The sequence below is a fragment of the Euleptes europaea genome, chromosome 1 (genome assembly GCF_029931775.1).
Source record: "Euleptes europaea isolate rEulEur1 chromosome 1, rEulEur1.hap1, whole genome shotgun sequence".
Lineage (NCBI taxonomy): Eukaryota > Metazoa > Chordata > Lepidosauria > Squamata > Sphaerodactylidae > Euleptes > Euleptes europaea.
This window is the reverse complement of record NC_079312.1, coordinates 20,612,016-20,629,705: the sequence shown is the minus strand read 5'-3', so window position 1 is coordinate 20,629,705 and position 17,690 is coordinate 20,612,016. Positions and strand designations below refer to the sequence as shown.

Here is a 17,690-nt window from a genome sequence, read left to right as displayed (position 1 = left end):
ATGTGCAGTGATGGCATTCCCCCTCTACACAACCTTCCTGAACAAGAGGCCATTATAGAAGAGTTAAAACCATCAGGTAGAAAGGAGCAATTTCAGTGGATTTGGGTGCAAGTTTTAGAGAAGCAATGGAATCAACCTCCAGACCATGGAATGTGCTTAGAAGGCCTGGGACAGCTGCCCTTAAATAGCACAGAGGAAAACTGGAGACAGGAGTCAGACAAAGCCCTCCCAGCCTAACATGAGGACACCTGGCTGCTATTCGTCATCCATGCTGAAGTCAGACAAGACCTCTTCTTCTCCTTCAGGATTCAACTGCGACAAGGACAAGTCAGTCACCTAGAAAGAGAAGGGAAGGCATGTTGGTAGCTTCCATGGCACAGTGGAGATTCGAACCAGGGTATCACAAAACGCTCGTCCAAAACTAACTACTGCACCACACTGGTTCTATTAGCATTATTATCTATGATAACTGCCTTCTTGGCATCCTGGGATTAGCTAGTGTGAAAACGAAGCACCTGCTTTCATTCTTCAGAAATCTGACAAAGGGAGCTCTGACTCTTGAAAGCTTATACCAGGGGTGGGGAACGTCAGGCACGGGGGCCGTTTAAGGCCCGCGAAATCATTTGGTCTGGCCCTTCATGGGTCCTGGCAGATCTCTAGATCAAAAGGATCTAAGACTGGTGATCTGCCCCCCTCTCGCAGACAGGAATAGCCTCTATTCAAGGCGGATGTGAGTTTGTTTTGCTGAGAAAAGGAACCTTTTTCCCCCTTGCAGAAGAGTCATTAGCTATGGAGCTGCTAGGACCGCCCAAGAAATTGTATTAACCCTTTCCCACCTGGGCCGTGGAGAAACGTATTACCTCTGTACTACAAGAGGGCTTAGCCAGTGTATCCTCATTTCATCCCTGTAGGTGGAGGTAGCAGGAGCCGGCTGTAGAATCCGGCCCTGACCATGTGGAGCAGGAGCAACTCCAGCGTGTCGCTGGACGGCTACGCCCGGCTGGTGCAACAGGCCATCCTGTGCCACCAGATGGGCGAGTGCGCCACCGGTTGGATGCCTGCCTGTTTGCCTGTACCCAGGGGAGGGGGGTGTCATCTGGGGTAGCTGCCTGCTTGGGGCTTGGTCGGCTAATTTTTAAGTTGATAATTTTGTATGGCCCGCGAATGATGTTATAAATATCCAAAAGGCCCTTGGCGGAAAAAAGGTTCCCCACCCCTGGCTTATACCTTGGAAATTTTGCTGGTCTATAAGGTACTACTGGATCCAAACCTTGCTCTTCTACTGCAGACCATCACAGCAACCCACTTGAAACTGCTTTCATTCTGAATCAACTGGCGGCCAGTTTCACTAGATGACCTCCAATTCTAATGAGAAGGAAGGAGCCATTTCTCCCTCTCTTTCGAAACTCAGCTGCCCAAGAGCCGAGCAAGCCAGAAGTGACCCAGGCTTGTGCAAATTCATCTGTCAGAGCTTCAGCATCACCTGGAGGAGCCCTTTCAGTTCTTCATCTGCTAAACAGTCCACAAGGTCATCCTGGGGGGAGCTGAACTCCACGGCCACCTTCCCATTCTCTGAAACGGGCAAGCGAAAAAGACCAAATGTTTAACAATTCAAAGACCGTTTTATTTACCCCTAAAATGTATTTAGGATTTTGCTATTGTTTTTGTTTCTAGGTAGGTAAAAAAAGGTAGTCCCCTGTGCAAGCACTGGGTCATTACTGACCCATGGGGTGACATCACATCCCGGCGTTTACTGGACAGACTATGTTTACGGGGTGGTTTGCCAGTGCCTTCCCCAGTCATTATTTCTAGAGCGCCTGCCAAAACCAGCATGCATATTACATGAGGCCCTGATCCAAGTGGAATTCGGAAAGAAGGGGAGCCAGAGCAACAGAGGCTGCTCCACTGTGGCAGAATGGCCAGGGAAGTAGGGGGGAATGGGCCCCGCTCCTTCCCCCTTTATCTCCATTGGATCAGGACAGAAACATGAACACAATGACAATTCTGTTTGGTACCCCAACGGTCCAGAAAACACCCTCTCCAGCTAAGCTGTGGTCTGAAGTCACACCACAGCTCAACTGGGAAAAGGCAAAAGGCCCTTTAGTGGACTAAAGGGGGGGTTGGATAATGAGCTTTGCTCCACATTTTCCTGTATTGGCTGCAGGTGGAGTGTCCATCGTGGGCACCCTGCAGATCCTCCTTTGATCTATCTCAAAGAGGAAAGCTGTCATGAGGCCATTCCCTTGAACTGCAGGGGCAAGCTGCTCTCCATTTGGGGGGAAAGACCCCTGGGGAAGCAGCCAGAGTGTGCAAAGAAGACAGAAGAAAAGCATAAGAGACCCTGTTGAGAAGGAAGCATGTTTGGTGATTCAGGCTATAGCGGTTGCCAAAGAATGAGGAATCATAGAATCATAGAGTTGGAAGGGACCACCAGGGTCATCAAGTCCAACCCCCTGCACAATGCAGGAAATTCACAATTCCCTCCCCCCACCCACAACCCTAGTGACTAGAAGATGGCCAAGATGCCCTCCCTCTCATCATCTGCCTAAGGTCACAGAATCAGCATTGCTGACAGATGGCCATCTAACCTCTGCTTAAAAACCTCCAGGGAAGGAGAGCTTACCACCTCCTGAGGAAGCCTGTTCCACTGAGGAACCGCTCTAACTGTTAGAAAACTCTTCCTAATGTCTAGACGGAAACTCTTTTGATTTAATTTCAACCTGTTGGTTCTGGTCCTGCCTTCTTGGGCAACAGAAAACAACTTGGCACCATCCTCTATATGACAGCCCCTCAAATACTTGAACACGGTTATCACATCCCCTCTCAGTCTTCTCCTCTTCAGGCTAAACATACCTAGATCAACAACTAGCTGCAGATGGATCAAGGACAGAATTCTCAGACAAAAATTAAAAAATTGGAGAGGCCAGGGTAGCTTTAAACCCAATGGAAATACTCTGTGGATAGTGAAGCGTTGTGTGAAGGAGAGGAACTCTTGACTGGAAAGGAGAGAAGTGGAAGAGGGAGAAGAGAAGAGAGCCAAAGATGGTCTTCACTGTCAGAGGTCCTTCTCAACCCAGATCTGGTCTACACATTACAGCATCGCATGGAGGGAGTGAACAGAAATAGCCTTTGTGCCACGACGCAGGGCTTGTTTACACACACAGTCATCCCTTAAGGGCTTCTGCATAGGTATCCCATCACCTGACAGAACTTCCCCATCGCCACACTTTCGAATGGCCCACGTTCACACACTCAACAGCCAACCAGCTAGTGAGGAGGGTCCAAGCAGTCTACATCCTCGTATCAACCAGGTGTGCTGCCTCTGATGAAGAAGAGTTGGTTTTCACATGCCGACTTTCTCTACCTCTTAATGAAGAACCAAACCAGCTTACAACCACCTTCCCCTCCCCACGACAAACACCCTGTGAGATAGGTGGGGCTGAGAGAGCTCAGAGAGAACTGTGACTGGCCCAAGGCCGCTGTGCTGTCTTCATGTGGAGGTGTGGGGAAACCAACCCGGTTCGCCAGATTAGCATCTGCAGTTCATGTAGAGGAGAGGGGAATCAAACCCAGTTCTCCAGATTAAGAGTCCACCGCTCCAAACCACCGCTTCAAACCACGCTGACTCTCTGAGGCGTCCTCATTTTCCAGAGGGGCTGGAACTGCAATGAGCCCCGGCTGTCAGCCCTCGCAGCCCTCCTGGCTTTGCCCACTGACCTACCTGAGCAGAGAGATAGGTGGAGGTCTCTTGTCCCTTCCCCCCTCTTCTCCAGTGTGGAAGCCAATGGCTTCCCTTTGGCGCTCCCGGCCATTTCCTGTCTAGCTTGTGAATGGGGGTGAGCAGCAGAGGTGTGCAAGAAGTGAAGAACATAAGAACATAAGAAACGCCCTGCTGGATCAGACCAAGGCCCATCAAGTCCAGCAGTCTGTTCACACAGTAGCCAACCAGGGGCATCTAGGAAGCCCCCAAACAAGACGACTGCAGCAGCACCATCCTGCCTGTGTTCCACAGCACCTAAGATAAGAGGCATGTTCCTCTGGTCCTGGAGAGAATAGGTGAAGGGCTTGGGCAAAAGCCTCTCTTGTCCTTTGGGGAGTCCTTTGTTACAGGAGCCAGCATGGTATAGTGGTTAAGAGCGGTGGTTTGGAGCGGTGGAGTCTGATCTGGAGAACCGGGTTTGATCCCCCACTCCTCCACATGAGCGGCGGACACTAATCTGGCGAACTGGATTTGTTTCCCCACTCCTGCACACGAAGCCAGCTGGGTGATCTTGGGCTAGTCACACTCTCTCAGCCCCACCTACCTCACAGGGTGTCTGTTGTGGGGAGGGGAAGGGAAGGTGATTGTAAGCCGGCTTGAGTCTCCCTTAAGTGGTAGAGAAAGTCGGCATATAAAAACCAACTCTTCTTCTTGGGAGAACATGGCTGGCCAGAGGAGCACACAAGGGTGTGTACTGAGGGAGAGGGTAGTCTTTGTGGTCCAGAAGTGACAGAGTACTCCAGCCCAAAAGCCAACAACGTATGGCTGCAGCCCAAGTTTTGGAACCTGGTTTGCATACTCCTGATGACCATCTTTAACCCTTCATCCCATTGGCTGTGGGCAAGCTTTCCAGCCAACCCTGACTGACCGGTTCCCCTGGGAAACTGTGCCTCAAATGGGAGTTGCATTTTTGTTTCTTGCCAGCCCCTTTGTTCCGAGTGAGCATCCAGCAGATCCCATTTCGAAACAGCTTGAATAAAGGATTGTAACTCATAGCACATTTTGGGCCCTGTCTTGCAGCCATTTTGTGATTGGTTCCACCTTCTGTGGCAGCCATTTTGTGATTGTGCCTACTGCTGTGCGTCAGAGGTGGCTACAGGATCAAAAAGGTTGGGGAACCCTGCCCTAAAAGTATGGCATTGCTGACGCTACTCAGGCATCTAACCATTCCATGGGATGGTAGACCACTGGGAGCTCCAGGATAGAAAAATAAAATAAAAGCCTTACCTAGAACTACGAGGAGAATCTTCTGAAATGCATCCGAGAGTGCTTTTTGTGCCGCGAGCTTCTGAGCGCCGCGCATGGCTGCAATAAACCCTGAAAGAGAGAAAAACCCAGCAAAAACCCCAGAGTATTGCAGGAGAGGTCTGTGCAACAGGGTCATGTTGGCGCTGAAAACTTTTTAAATTAATGACTGATCCCCAAAGGTCAATGGCTTGAAGAACACAGATTCTAAGGACCCTTTTAGAAGCAAAAAAAATGCTTAGCCAATTCTGGCCAACAGAAATGCTTCCAATGAAGTCTGATCTACACCCTACAGTCAGCCAAAGAGTAACTTTTACTGGAAGGTTCTGATTCAGAGGGCTTGTATCTGTGTGGGATAAGAGAGAAAGCGTTGGGCTGGGACTGGAGAGACCTGGGTTCAGATCCCTGTTTCAAGCCAGGAAGTCCACTGGGTGACTTTAGGCCAAGCTAATCTACCTCGTAGGACTTTTGTGGGGTTAAAGGGGGGGGAGAACCATGTACATTTCTTGGAAGAAAAGATGTGAGTGTGTGTGTGTGAGTCACACAGTCACTTCCAATTCATGGTGACCTATGAATCAGCGTCCTCCAAAACATCCTATAATTAACAGCCTTGCTCAGGTCTTGCAAACTGAGGGCCCATGGCTTCCTTATAGAGTCAATCCATATCATGCTGGGTCTTCTCCTGCTACCTTCCAGTTTTCCTAGCATTATTGTCTTTTTTCAGTGACTCTTGTCTTCCCATAATGTGACCAGAGTACGATAGCCTCAGTTTAGTCATTTTAGCTTCTAGGGAAAGTTCGAGCTTGATTTGATCTAGAACCCACTGGTTTGTTTCTTTGGCAGTCCACAGTATCTATATCACTCTCTCCCAACAACACATTTCAAAGGAATCTACTTTCTTCCTGTCAGCTTTCTTCATTGTCCAGCTTTCACACCCATGCATAGTAAAAAATATTAATTATAACATCTCTTTTGTATCTCTCCGCCGACATCATTTCTGCCCTGACCTAGATTGCCCAGGCTAGCCAATCTGATCAACTCTTGGAAACTAAGCAGGGTCGACCCTGAACACACATGAAACTGCCTTATACCAAATCAGACCCTTGGTCCATCAAATGTCAGTATTGTCTACTCAGACCAGCCGCAGCTCTCCAGGGTCTCAGGCAGGGGTCTTTTATATCACCTACTTGCCTATTCCCTTTAACTGGAGATGCCAGGGATTGAACCTAGGACCTTCTGCATGCCAAGCAGATGCTCTACCACTAAGCCACAGCCCCTCCCCACCCAAATGAATGCACATGAAGCTGCCTTATACTGAATCAGACCCTTGGTCCATCAAAGTCAGTATTGTCTACTCAGACCAGCCGCAGCTCTCCAAGGTCTCAGGCAGGGGTCTTTCATATCACCTACCTGCCTAGTCCTTTTAACTGGAGATGCCGGGGATTGAACCTGGGACCTTCTGCATGCCAAGCAGTTGCTCTTGGATGGAAGACCACCAAGGAAATCCCAGATTGCTGAGCAGGCAATGGCGAACTGCCTCTGAATATCTCTGCCTTGCAACCCTACGGGGTTGCCGCAAATTGAAGGCACTTTCCACCCCTGTTTTGTTTCTACCCCTCCCCTCCACCGTTACCTTGGCTGGGGTCCACCGGAACCTCGGCCACTCCAATCCCTCTGGAGCAGATGCTGTGTTGCGGGATAGTTAGTTCTTGAACGCACAGGTACTTGCAACGCTGGCTCCCCGGCAAAGCCCTTGAGGCCTCCTCTTCATTCTCCTCCTCTTCGAAGCCAGAGATATCCTGGAGCTGTTCTCATTGGCACGGAGACAGCAACACAGGGAAAGTGAAGCCATACCCCAGCGGCCTTCAGCCATCCTACCGTCGCTTCCTCCCGATAATCCCAGGGTACATTCTTTGCACTGTATTGGCACGAGCATGAAAGAAGACATTCCTCCCTTCCCCAGCATCCTCCCCACGCTACGGAGAATTCTGAGGGGTCAGTCGCTCGGTACTAGGTGGGCAAGAAAAAACAAAAACCCCTCCCAAGTCCCCTCCAGGAGGAAGTGGCCAGGGGGGAAGAGTTCGTCTTGTACTTCATTCCAGCAGTCTGGTGGATGTTTATAACTTCAAACCCTCCACCAAGCAAGAAAATGCCCCCCTGGACCATGGGAAAAGCACAGCCGTTTGGTTACGCGGCGCAGTGCTTCAGAGGCACTGCGAAGCAGAACGGTGGTTCTGAGGAGATTCTGAACGTCCCCTGGCCCAGCACAAAGTGGAAACCTGCCCCGTCCCCTTCCCCAAGTGCCCTGGGCTTGGGAGAGAAGCAACCACTGATGGTGGCTCGCTCCTACAGTCAATAGGATTTATCACGGGTTGATGTACAGATGTCCAAAAACACTGTTAATTCTGGTACCAGATTGCGTGAGCAAGACCCATGGTTTGGGTTAAGAGCTTACATCAAGCCACACAAGATATTAGATTTTAAAAAAACTCATAAGGTGCATTTCTGGATGTGTTATTAATTAGTTTCTGTATTTATGACCACCAAGGAAGGCCCATTCAGGCCGAAACACATACATTCAATATAAATACTGGCATGTACATCAACTGGGTATAAGCATTTTGCAACTGATAATTTTATATGCAGCCTGCAATACAGACCTTGCGTTTAACAATTTTATAGTGTGCACCTTGCAATAAATATAATTATTTTGTTATAGTTTATAGTTTATAGTTTCTTGCTGAACCTTGGTAGCTCCTCCTACAGTCAGCCAACACTTATGGGCCCCAAATCCTATTTCACTGTTTGTTGAATGTCCCGTCATGTTGAGTTTATTGACTCACTCTGAGTAATCCGCCTGGAGTCCCAACAAGAAAGGCAGACTATAAATAAGTAAGTAGGGGGTGCTTCCTTAGTATTTCTGTCTCTCTTTTATCTGGTTGTGTGTGTTAATTGGGCAATCTGAATGGCTGCCTGCTTCAGAAGGGTCTCAACCCAGAATGGAGGTCTAAAGGACGTATTTCTTCACACAACAATTGTGGAACTCCCTACCCCAGGATGTGGTGATGGCTGCCATCATGAAAGGCTTTAAAAGGGGAGTGGACATGTTAATGGAGGAGAGGGCTATCCATGGCTACTGGTCAACATGAATACTAGTCATGATGCATATCTGTTCTCTCCAGGATCAGAGGAGCATGCCTATTATCTTAGGGGCTGTGGGACACAGGCAGGATGGTGCTGCTGCAGTCGCCTTGTTTGTGAGCTTCCTAGAGGCCCCTGGTTGGCCACTGTGAGAACAGACTGCTGGACTTGATGGGCCTTGGTCTGATCCAGCATGGCCTTTCTTATGTTCTTAAGTTAAATAAAACAACAACAACAAATAAATACAATACCCGTCACTCATCCTTGGAAAGAACCCACAAGACTTAATCAAAGTGCAGATGAGGATTTTGCCTCCCTAGTCAAAGCGGCACAAGACGGAGAGAAGGCCCTGGCCCTTACCGTGACAATGCGACTAGACCAGCTGTTGAAACCGAGGTAGTGATTGGCCAGTTCCTGGCATTTGTGGCTGTTCAAAACCAAGGTCTGCTGTGGGAAAGACCTCTGTCTGGTACAGATGCACACCTGGGGACAAAATGCCAAGAGAGCCGTATGGAGGAAGGTTTTGCACAAATTGAAGCAAGCGGGTTCTCATTTCTTCTGGGGAGGTTGAGGGGTGGGGGGAGCTGAACTCCAGCCCTGTTTAGAACCTGGCAGGGAGGTGACACACATATTTCCTAGTTTGACCGACCCTGTAGTCAGAGATGGCTGATTCATAGAACCATAGAGTTGGAAGGGGCTATTTAGGCCATCTGGTCGAACCCCTGCTCAATGCAGGATCAGCCTAGAGCAACCCTGACAAGTGTTCAGCCAGCTACTCCTTGAAGACTGCTAGTGACGGTGAGCTCACCAACTCCCTAGGTGGTTCCCCATTTAGCCTCTAGAGCTGCCCACAATCTATGCCGTTTTCATTCCCTTGTGGCCACCGTTTTCCCTGCCTCACCACCAGAGAGCTTCATGAAAACAAAAATCAGTAATTGCTATTGTGCTATATGGTGATAATGATGTATTGCCATTTCTACTAGTCCTTCTGAATGAAAGCTGGGGATATTTTGTGATACAAAATATTTGCAGAAATATGAGAGGAAATATCCCCCTTCCCCCATATGTCTCCATAACAAAAAGGGCTAGAGACTTCTAAAATGTAACCTGGGGATTCCGAGGAACTGTTAGATTGTGATTGCACTATAGCACATAGAAGAAGAGTTGGGTTTTATATGCCAACTTTCTCTATCACTTAAGGGAGAATCAAACTGGCTTAAAATAACCTTCCCTTCCCACAACAGACTCCCTGTGAGGTAGGTGGGGCTGAGAGTGTGTGACTAGCCCAAGGTCACCCAGCTGGCTTCGTGTGTAGGAGCAGGGAAACAAACCCAGTCCACCAGATTAGCCTCCGCCGCTCATGTGGAGGAGTGGGGGAATCAAACCCGGTTCTCCAGGTCAGAGTCCACCGCTCCAAACCACCGCTCTTAACCACTACACCCTGCTAGCAGTTACTGATTTTTTAAAAGAGCCTTCTGGTTGTTACAGGGGGAGGGATTGCAGGGAAAATGGCAGAGAACAGCGAATCCCAAACTCCTACATTGACGTTTCATTGCCAGTGTGAACGCCTCTGCATTCACAGTGGTGATGGCCGGGAAATGGAGAATCCTCACCATGTGGCCACAGTCTGATAAGAACATGGGATGTGTTTATAAGGATACAGTCACCCAAGAATGGAGGGAGAACATTACTTCCCAGCCTCGGTGATTCACAAACAGCTCTACCCCGAACCAGTCTTGACGCTATGTGGCAGAGTACCTTCAGTGGGGATTTCTGAAACAGCGACTGCTGGTTGCACGCACGTTGCGCTCTGCCGGCATCTCTGGCGGAGAAGTACTTGACAAGGGCGTAATGGCCAGGCTGAGCGACCGGAGCGTTTGGGCGAAGCCTCACCGAGTAGAGCGGCCCAAAGGCAGAGAATGCTAAATACAGGGCATGCTGAAAGAAAAGACAAACAAACGGTGGGATGTATTAGGAAAGGCAAAGAGTAGACGGACTCACGACGCAACCAGAAGGCCAGCAGAGAAGCAAAGGAACTCTGTGCATCCTCAGGGGCATGTTTTATTGCTATCACACTTTCCTTCCCCCCCCCCACTCCCCAAGAGCTGAGAACAGGCTCTGGGACTAAAACTCAGTGAGGTCCAGCACAAATTAAACCCTGTGGATGTTTATATAAAATTTTAAATAAATAAAAATAGATAAAGTATATGCAACCCCTTATCAAAATATTATCAGTTACTGAGATTTACTCTCTTGTAAATGGAAGGCATGTTCAGAAGATGCTGTTTTCGAGAGAGGTTTTTTTAAAAACACCCTCTATCGGAATTAATTGCTGTTTCTATGTTTTATTAGACAGTTTTATTAGACAGCCTAAATTAAAATGGTTATTAATGAATTAACAAGAATGAAACTGTAAAAACGGGACAACCTCTGTCTCTGAGTAGATGCAGCATCGGATGCTGGCCACACACATTTAGGGCTGGAATTTTCTGTACACATACAGGTCTTCCACACAAAAACCATCCGCAAGTGTTGCCAACCTCCAGGTGAGGTCTGGAGATCTCTCAGAATTACAACTGATTTCCAGATTACAGGGATCAATTGCCCTGGAGGAACTTGCAGCTTCAGAGGCAAGCTCTACAGTGATGCCCCCCCCAATTCCCCCTCCATAGGCCCTGCCCCCAAATTTCCAGGAATTTCCCGGGCCGGAGTTGGCAACCAACTGTCAGCAATGCTGATTCAATGAACTTAGGCAGATCATGAGAGGGAGGGAATCATGGCCATCTTCTGGGCATGGAGTAGGGGTCACTGGGTGTGTGGGGGGGGAGTTAGTTGTGAAATTCCTGCATTGGGCAGGGGGTTGGACTAGATGACCCTGGTGGTCCCTTCCAACTCTATGATTCTATTCTATGAACCCTCTCAGCATTTCAGCAGGTTTGGGCCCCAGCACTTCGCTTTCCCCCAAAAGGATTTTGGCGCTTATTTCTGTCTCGGATACTTAATTTCAACCCCTTTCAGCAATTACAGAGAAGAGGAAGAACCAAAACCGGCTCGGCTGCTTAAATTATCCGGAATAAGGTGAGTTATAAAACTTCTAACCTGCTTTAGAAAGCCGGTAGCAGTAACTCCAGACTTAATGCTAATGAACAAAGAGCATACTCATTGGATTGCCTAGTAATTAGGGTTGCCAGGTCCCTCTTCCCCATCGGCGGGAGGTTTTGGGGGCGGAGCCTGAGGAGAGCGGGGGTTTGGGGAGAGGAGGCGCTTCAATGCCATAGAGTCCAATTGCCAAAGCGGCCATTTTCTCCAGGGGAACTGATCTCTATCGGCTGATCAGTTGTAATAGCCGATCTCCAGCTAGTACCTGGAGGTCGGCAACCCTACTAGCAATACAGACCGGCAATGTTTTTGAGCGATCAGAGAATCACAGTGGAACAAAAGGGCCATTACCCAGTGCCGGATTTACGTATAAGCTAAACAAGCTATAGTTTTTTTTTGGGGGGGGGGGGCAAAAATTTAAAGGAAATAATAATTATTTCACTATTAATATACTTCGTAATTAGTAGGAAAGGGCCAGAGTCCAGTAGCACCTTAAAGACTAACAAGGTCATTTTCTGGTAGGGTATGAGCTTTCATATGGTATCTGAAGAAGTGAGCTGTGGCTCACAAAGCTCATACCCTGCTAGAAAATATTCTTGTTAGTCTTTAAGGTGCTTTATGGAAAGCTCCTACCCTGCCAGAAAATATTCTTGTTAGTCTTGAAGGTGCTCCTGGACTCTGGCCCTTTTCTACTACTGCAGGCAGACTAACCCGGCTACCCGCTGCGAATTTTCTTCTTAACTGTATTTCAGTTCAACAACTGCTTTGATAAAATACATATTTTGTTATGTGCAAATGGCGTTAGATACCCATTAGGGTCCATCAATGACCATAGAGCACTGGTTCCCAACCAGGGGTCCGTGGACCCCCAGGGGTCCGCGAGAACTCAATTAAGGTCCGCGAAACAAAGTTATAAACCCATAATAAATTAATACTTTCAATTAAAAGTTCTCTATTATAAAAATATACATTCCAACATTATTCTAAGTTTAATGTTTAACTGACAGTGATGATTCAAGTTTCTTTTCAAATTCCCTGAATTTTTATTTTGAACCTCGGGGGTCCCTGCACCGAACAGAAAAGTCCTAGCGGTCCCTGGTCAAAAAAAGGTTGGGAACCACTGAGCGGCATATAGATTCAACGCAAAAAAAAAGCAGCGACCACTGGTTGTTGACAAAGGACAGCTGGACACAGACAGCTGGACACAGAAAGGGCCCCATTGCCTTCCAGAGCTCCGGGCCCCATCCAGCCTCAATCCGGCCCTGACCACGGATTAAACACCCCGTGGCAGACCGGAGGGTGGTTTTGCAGGACGCACCCGGGGGTGGGGTGAGCCTCCCACCCAACAGCCGCCGCGCCTCCCCCCCCCCGCTCCCCACCCCGGGGTAGGTGGGCGGGCGACTTGCCTCGGCCGCGTCTGTCTCCAGCCCCAGGACGAGGAGGGTCCGGCCACGGCCGCCCGGGACGCGGAACTCCAACACCTCCGCCATGGCCGGGGCGGCGAGGGGGGAAGGGGCGGATCGGCTGCCCGGACCGCCCTGCGTGGCTCAGCCCCGGCTTGGCTTGCAGCTCGGGAGCGAGCGCAGCCCGCCTCGTCCAAAGGACCGCGGAGCTCAGCTGGCTCAACAGATGGGGGGTTTTAAAGGCGAGGAAAGGCGGTGCTAATGCTTAGCACAATCTAACCGCGCGGCAGGGAAAGAGGAAGACCCAACAAGAGATGGGTGGACTCAATGGTTCCCAACCTTTTTTTTGACCAGGGACCACTAGGACTTTTTTGCTCGGCGCAGGGACCCCAAGGCTCAAAATAAAAATTCCGGGAATTTGAAAATAAACTTGAATCATAACTGTTAGTTAAACATTAAACATAAAAATATATATTCAAATATTATTCTAATAGAGAACTTTTAATTGAAAATATTAATGTATTACAGGTTTATACCTTTGTTTCGCGGGCCTTAATTTAGTTCTCGCGGACCCCTGGGGGTCCACGGACCCCTGGTTGGGAACCAGTGCAATAAAGGAAGCCACAGCCTTCAGTTTGCAAGATCCGAGCAAGGCTGCCCAAGACAGGACGTTTGGGAGGACTTTCATTCATAGGGTCGCCATGAGTCGGAAGCGACTGGACGGCACTTAATAATGCTATTACTAATAATGTGTGCGTGTGTTAAGTGCCGTCCAGTCGCTTCCGACTCATGGCGACCCTGTGAATGAAAGTCCTCCAAAATGTCCTGTCTTGGACAGCCCTGCTCAGATCTTGCAAATTGAAGGCTGTGGCTTCCTTTATTGAGTCAATCCATCTCTTGTTGGGTCTTCCTCTTCTCCGGCTGCCCTCAACTTTTGCTAATACTAATATGTATAATACTTATAATAATACTAATACTTAACACACACATTATTAAGTATTAGTATTATACGTATTAGTATTATTAGCAAAAGTTGAGGGCAGCAGGAGAAGAGGAAGACCCAACAAGAGATGGGTTGACTCAATAAAGGAAGCCACAGCCTTCACTTTGCAAGATCTGAGCAAGGCTGTCAAAGATAGGACATTTTGGAGGATTTTCATTCATAGGGTCGCCATGAGCCAAAAGCGACTTGACGGCACTTAATAATGCTATTACTAATAATGCGTGTGTGTGTTAAGTGCCGTCAAGTCGCTTCCGACTCATGGCGACCCTATGAATGAAAGTCCTCCAAAATGTCCTGTCTTGGACAGCCCTGCTCAGATCTTGCAAATTGAAGGCTGTGGCTTCCTTAATTGAGTCAATCCATCTCTTGTTGGGTCTTCCTCTTCTCCTGCTGCCCTCAACTTTTGCTAATAGTACTAATATGTATAATACTTATAATAATACTAATACTTACTAATACTAATACTTAACACACACATTAAGTATTAGTATTATTATAAGTATTATACGTATTAGTATTATTAGGAAAAGTTGAGGGCAGCAGAAGAGGAAGACCCAACAAGAGATGGGTTGACTCAATAAAGGAAGCCACAGCCTTCAATTTGCAAGATCTGAGCAAGGCTGTCAAAGATAGGACATTTTGGAGGACTTTCGTTCATAGGGTCGCCATGAGCCAAAAGCGACTTGACGGCACTTAATAATACTATTACTAATAATGTGTGTGTGTTAAGTGCCGTCAAGTGGCTTCCGACTCATGGCGACCCTATGAATGCAAGTCCTCCAAAATGTCCTGTCTTTGACAGCCTTGCTCAGATCTTACTAATACTAATACTTAATAATACTATTACTAATAATGTGTGTGTTAAGTATTAGTATTAGTAAGTATTAGTATTAGTAGTATTATTATACGTATTAGTATTATTAGGAAAAGTTGAGGGCAGCAGAAGAGGAAGACCCAACAAGAGATGGGTTGACTCAATAAAGGAAGCCACAGCCCTCAATGTGCAAGATCTGAGCAAGGCTGTCCAAGACAGGACATTTTGGAGGACTTGCATTCATAGGGTCGCCATGAGTCGGAAGCGACTTGACGGCGCTTAACACACACACACACAACCGCGCTTGAGATGGAGATTGGGAAGGGCAGCCATGAAGGCGCTAGGAAAGATCTTTAAGTGTAAGGATGTGTCACTGGCCACCAAGATTAGGTTAATTCGTGCCATCGTATTCCCTATTACTATGTATGGGTGTGAGAGCTGGACAATGAAGAAAGCTGATAGGAAGAAAGTAGATTCCTTTGAAATTTGATGCTGGAGGAGAGTGTTAGGGATACCGTGGACTGCCAAAAAAAAACAAATCAGTGGGTTATAGATCAAATCAAGCCTGAACTGACCCTAGAAGCTAAAATGACTAAACTGAGGCTGTCGTATTTTGGCCACATCATGAGAAGTCAAGAGTCACTAGCAAAGACAGTCATGCTAGGAAAAGTTGAGGGCAGCAGGAAAAGAGGAAGACCCAACAAGAGATGGATTGATTCAATAAAGGAAGCCACAGCCCTCAATTTGCTGAGCAAGGCTGTCAAAGATAGGACATTTTGGAGGATGTTGAGTCGGAGGCGACTTGATGGCACTTAACACACACAGCAGCGCTTCAGCTATTATGGTGGCCTGGACTCAGCCATCTGGACCTGTGCGACTGCAAGCCTACCAACACAGTCTCATCCGCCCCGAGTCTCAAGGAGAAAGGTGGGCTGTGAATGGAGTAAATCAGTAAAATTTCAGCCGCCGTTGAGATGGATGCTTGGAAGGAAAAAAAATATTTGGTGTGCATTTCAAAAACACGGTGTAACATTTGCCCATGATCGTGTTGTCTGATTTACATTTTTAATGCACGAAGATACTCCTTTCTGGTTCATTTGGTACAGTCTCTGATGCAGAAACTTAAAGTTGCAAACTCTGGCTTGGAAGGTTCCTAGATATTAGGGAGTGGTGGTGGTGGTGGGGCTCAGTGGGGGTATAATGCCGTAGAGTCTACCCTCCAAAACAGTATTTTCTCCAGGGGAACTGATCTCTGCAATCTGGAGATCAGTTGTAATTCTGGGATAACTCCACCCCCCACCCACAAAAACTGGAATTTGACTACAGGAAAGTTGCACATTGAATACTCTGAAGAAGGCATGAGGTGGGAGGGGGTTTATGTCCCAAAGCATTTCATTTCCCACACACCTCTCTCTAGGAACCAGAAGTCTTTCAACAAAAGTGCACATTTCAGCCTATTAAAATCTTTGAAATGTATTATACAAAAGAACAAACAGAAGTTGTCTTTAAAAACCATTAATCCGTTTAATATTTAACCTTTAATCTGCTTCCACCCACCAAACATGCACCATTATCGAACTGGTCCCCCCACTCCATAAGTAAAAAAAATTAGGACATAGAAACACCACTCCAAATAAGGTGCAACCATCTTTATATCTAATTCCCACAGGTGCCCCTTCCTGCGGATACTTAAATCCACAGATAGGGGACACATGCACCCCAACAGATGTTTCTGCATACCTAGGGGAGCTCTAGGTCTACAGAAAAATCTGAAACTTAAAAAAGTGGGTTAAATCCCCCCCAGAACTAAAGAGTTCTGTGCACATGCACAGAGAACGCACCTACCTTTGGCAGCTGCCAGTGTTCCCCCACTGGCCCAAAGGCAGCTGCTCCGGACTGCAAGGGGGCAGTGGGCTCGCAAGCCGAGATCAGGACTGGGGGCCTGGTCTGATTGTAAAGAGAGCTAGCGTGGTGTAGTGGGTAAGAGCAGTGGTTTGGAGCGGTGGACTCTAATCTGGAGAACTGGGTTTGATTCCCCACTCCTCCACATGAGAGGCGGAGGCTAATCTGGTGAACTGGATTTGTTTCCCCACTTCTACACAGGAAGCCAGCTGGGTGACCTTGGGCTAGTCACAGTTCTCTCAGAACTCTCTCAGCCCCACCTACCTCACAGGGCGTCTGTTGTGGGGAGGAGAAGGGAAGGTGATTGTAAGCCGGTTTGATTCTTCCTTAAGTGGTAGAGAAAGTCAGCATATAAAAACCAACTCTTCTTTTTCAAATGTTATGATCTTTCAAAGCATATTTTGCTTTGGACTGTTGGGATCAACTCGGCTGGCTTAACTAATTTACAGTTGACTTGCCAAATTTCCTGTCGATGCCCTGGTTGACTTAAAACGGCAAACTTGTCCAAAGGCAGTTCCTGTTACTCCTAAATGAAGTCACCCTGAACATGGACGTGGACTGCCCCCCCATGGAACAGCCCTATGTGAGACTAAGGGCCACCGTTGCCCAGACCCAGCTGACTTCGTGTGTAGGAGTGGGGAATCAAACCCAGTTCTCCAGATCAGAGTCCACCATTCCAAACCACTGCTCTTAACCACCATACCACGCTGGCTCTCACACGCCGCTAGGCATGGAGTGGGGAAGGCCCCGATTGAAATCCATGTTCAGCAGGAAACCTTGGACCCCACATTTCCTACCTCCCTGGGGTGTTGTCTCCCTGCATTCCTGGGAAGGATGGATTGGGGGGGAAGAACCCCAATGTGAGAACAGGAGGAGAACATACAACATTGTTAGAAATGCTGCAGACACTAATATTACCCAAAAGAGTACACAGATTTTATTTAAAAACGGAACAGCTGAGGCAGCTTACCTGCTGGTTACAAGTCTTACAAACATTGAATAGGCTTGTCCCACCATACACACACACACACACACACACACACACCAGAACAAGACTCAACCGACAGGTAGGGCCTGGTCAAACTAACCAAAATTGCTCCATCTTCATTAAAAACGCCAAGTCAAGTCCTCGTTCGCTGTCAAGTCCTCGTTCGCTGAGGGATTCTGTTGCGAGCGAGCAGCCCATCTTGGCTATTAAAATGTTTCCTCAAATGCGATACTGGCGGCAAGTTTTTCACCTCTGCTTTCCCCTCAGTTGGCAGAGGGGAGGGGAAACCAGAACTGAGGGGCTGGGAAAGCTATGGTCTAGAGGCCGGCGCTGCC

General features: G+C 48.0%; 1 protein-coding gene across 1 annotated transcript; it reads right to left on the bottom strand.

The window, feature by feature from the left end:
* Positions 1-255: 255 nt before the first annotated feature.
* RDM1 (RAD52 motif containing 1) lies at positions 256-12,735 on the bottom strand. Its single transcript, XM_056867100.1, has 7 exons — positions 12,652-12,735; positions 9,905-10,084; positions 8,507-8,629; positions 6,639-6,810; positions 4,988-5,077; positions 1,484-1,572; positions 256-336 (listed from the first exon to the last, which is right to left on the bottom strand). The coding sequence occupies exons 1-7, from the start codon at positions 12,733-12,735 to the stop codon at positions 256-258; spliced, it is 819 nt and encodes a 272-aa protein (XP_056723078.1).
* Between the last annotated feature and the right edge of the window lie 4,955 nt (positions 12,736-17,690).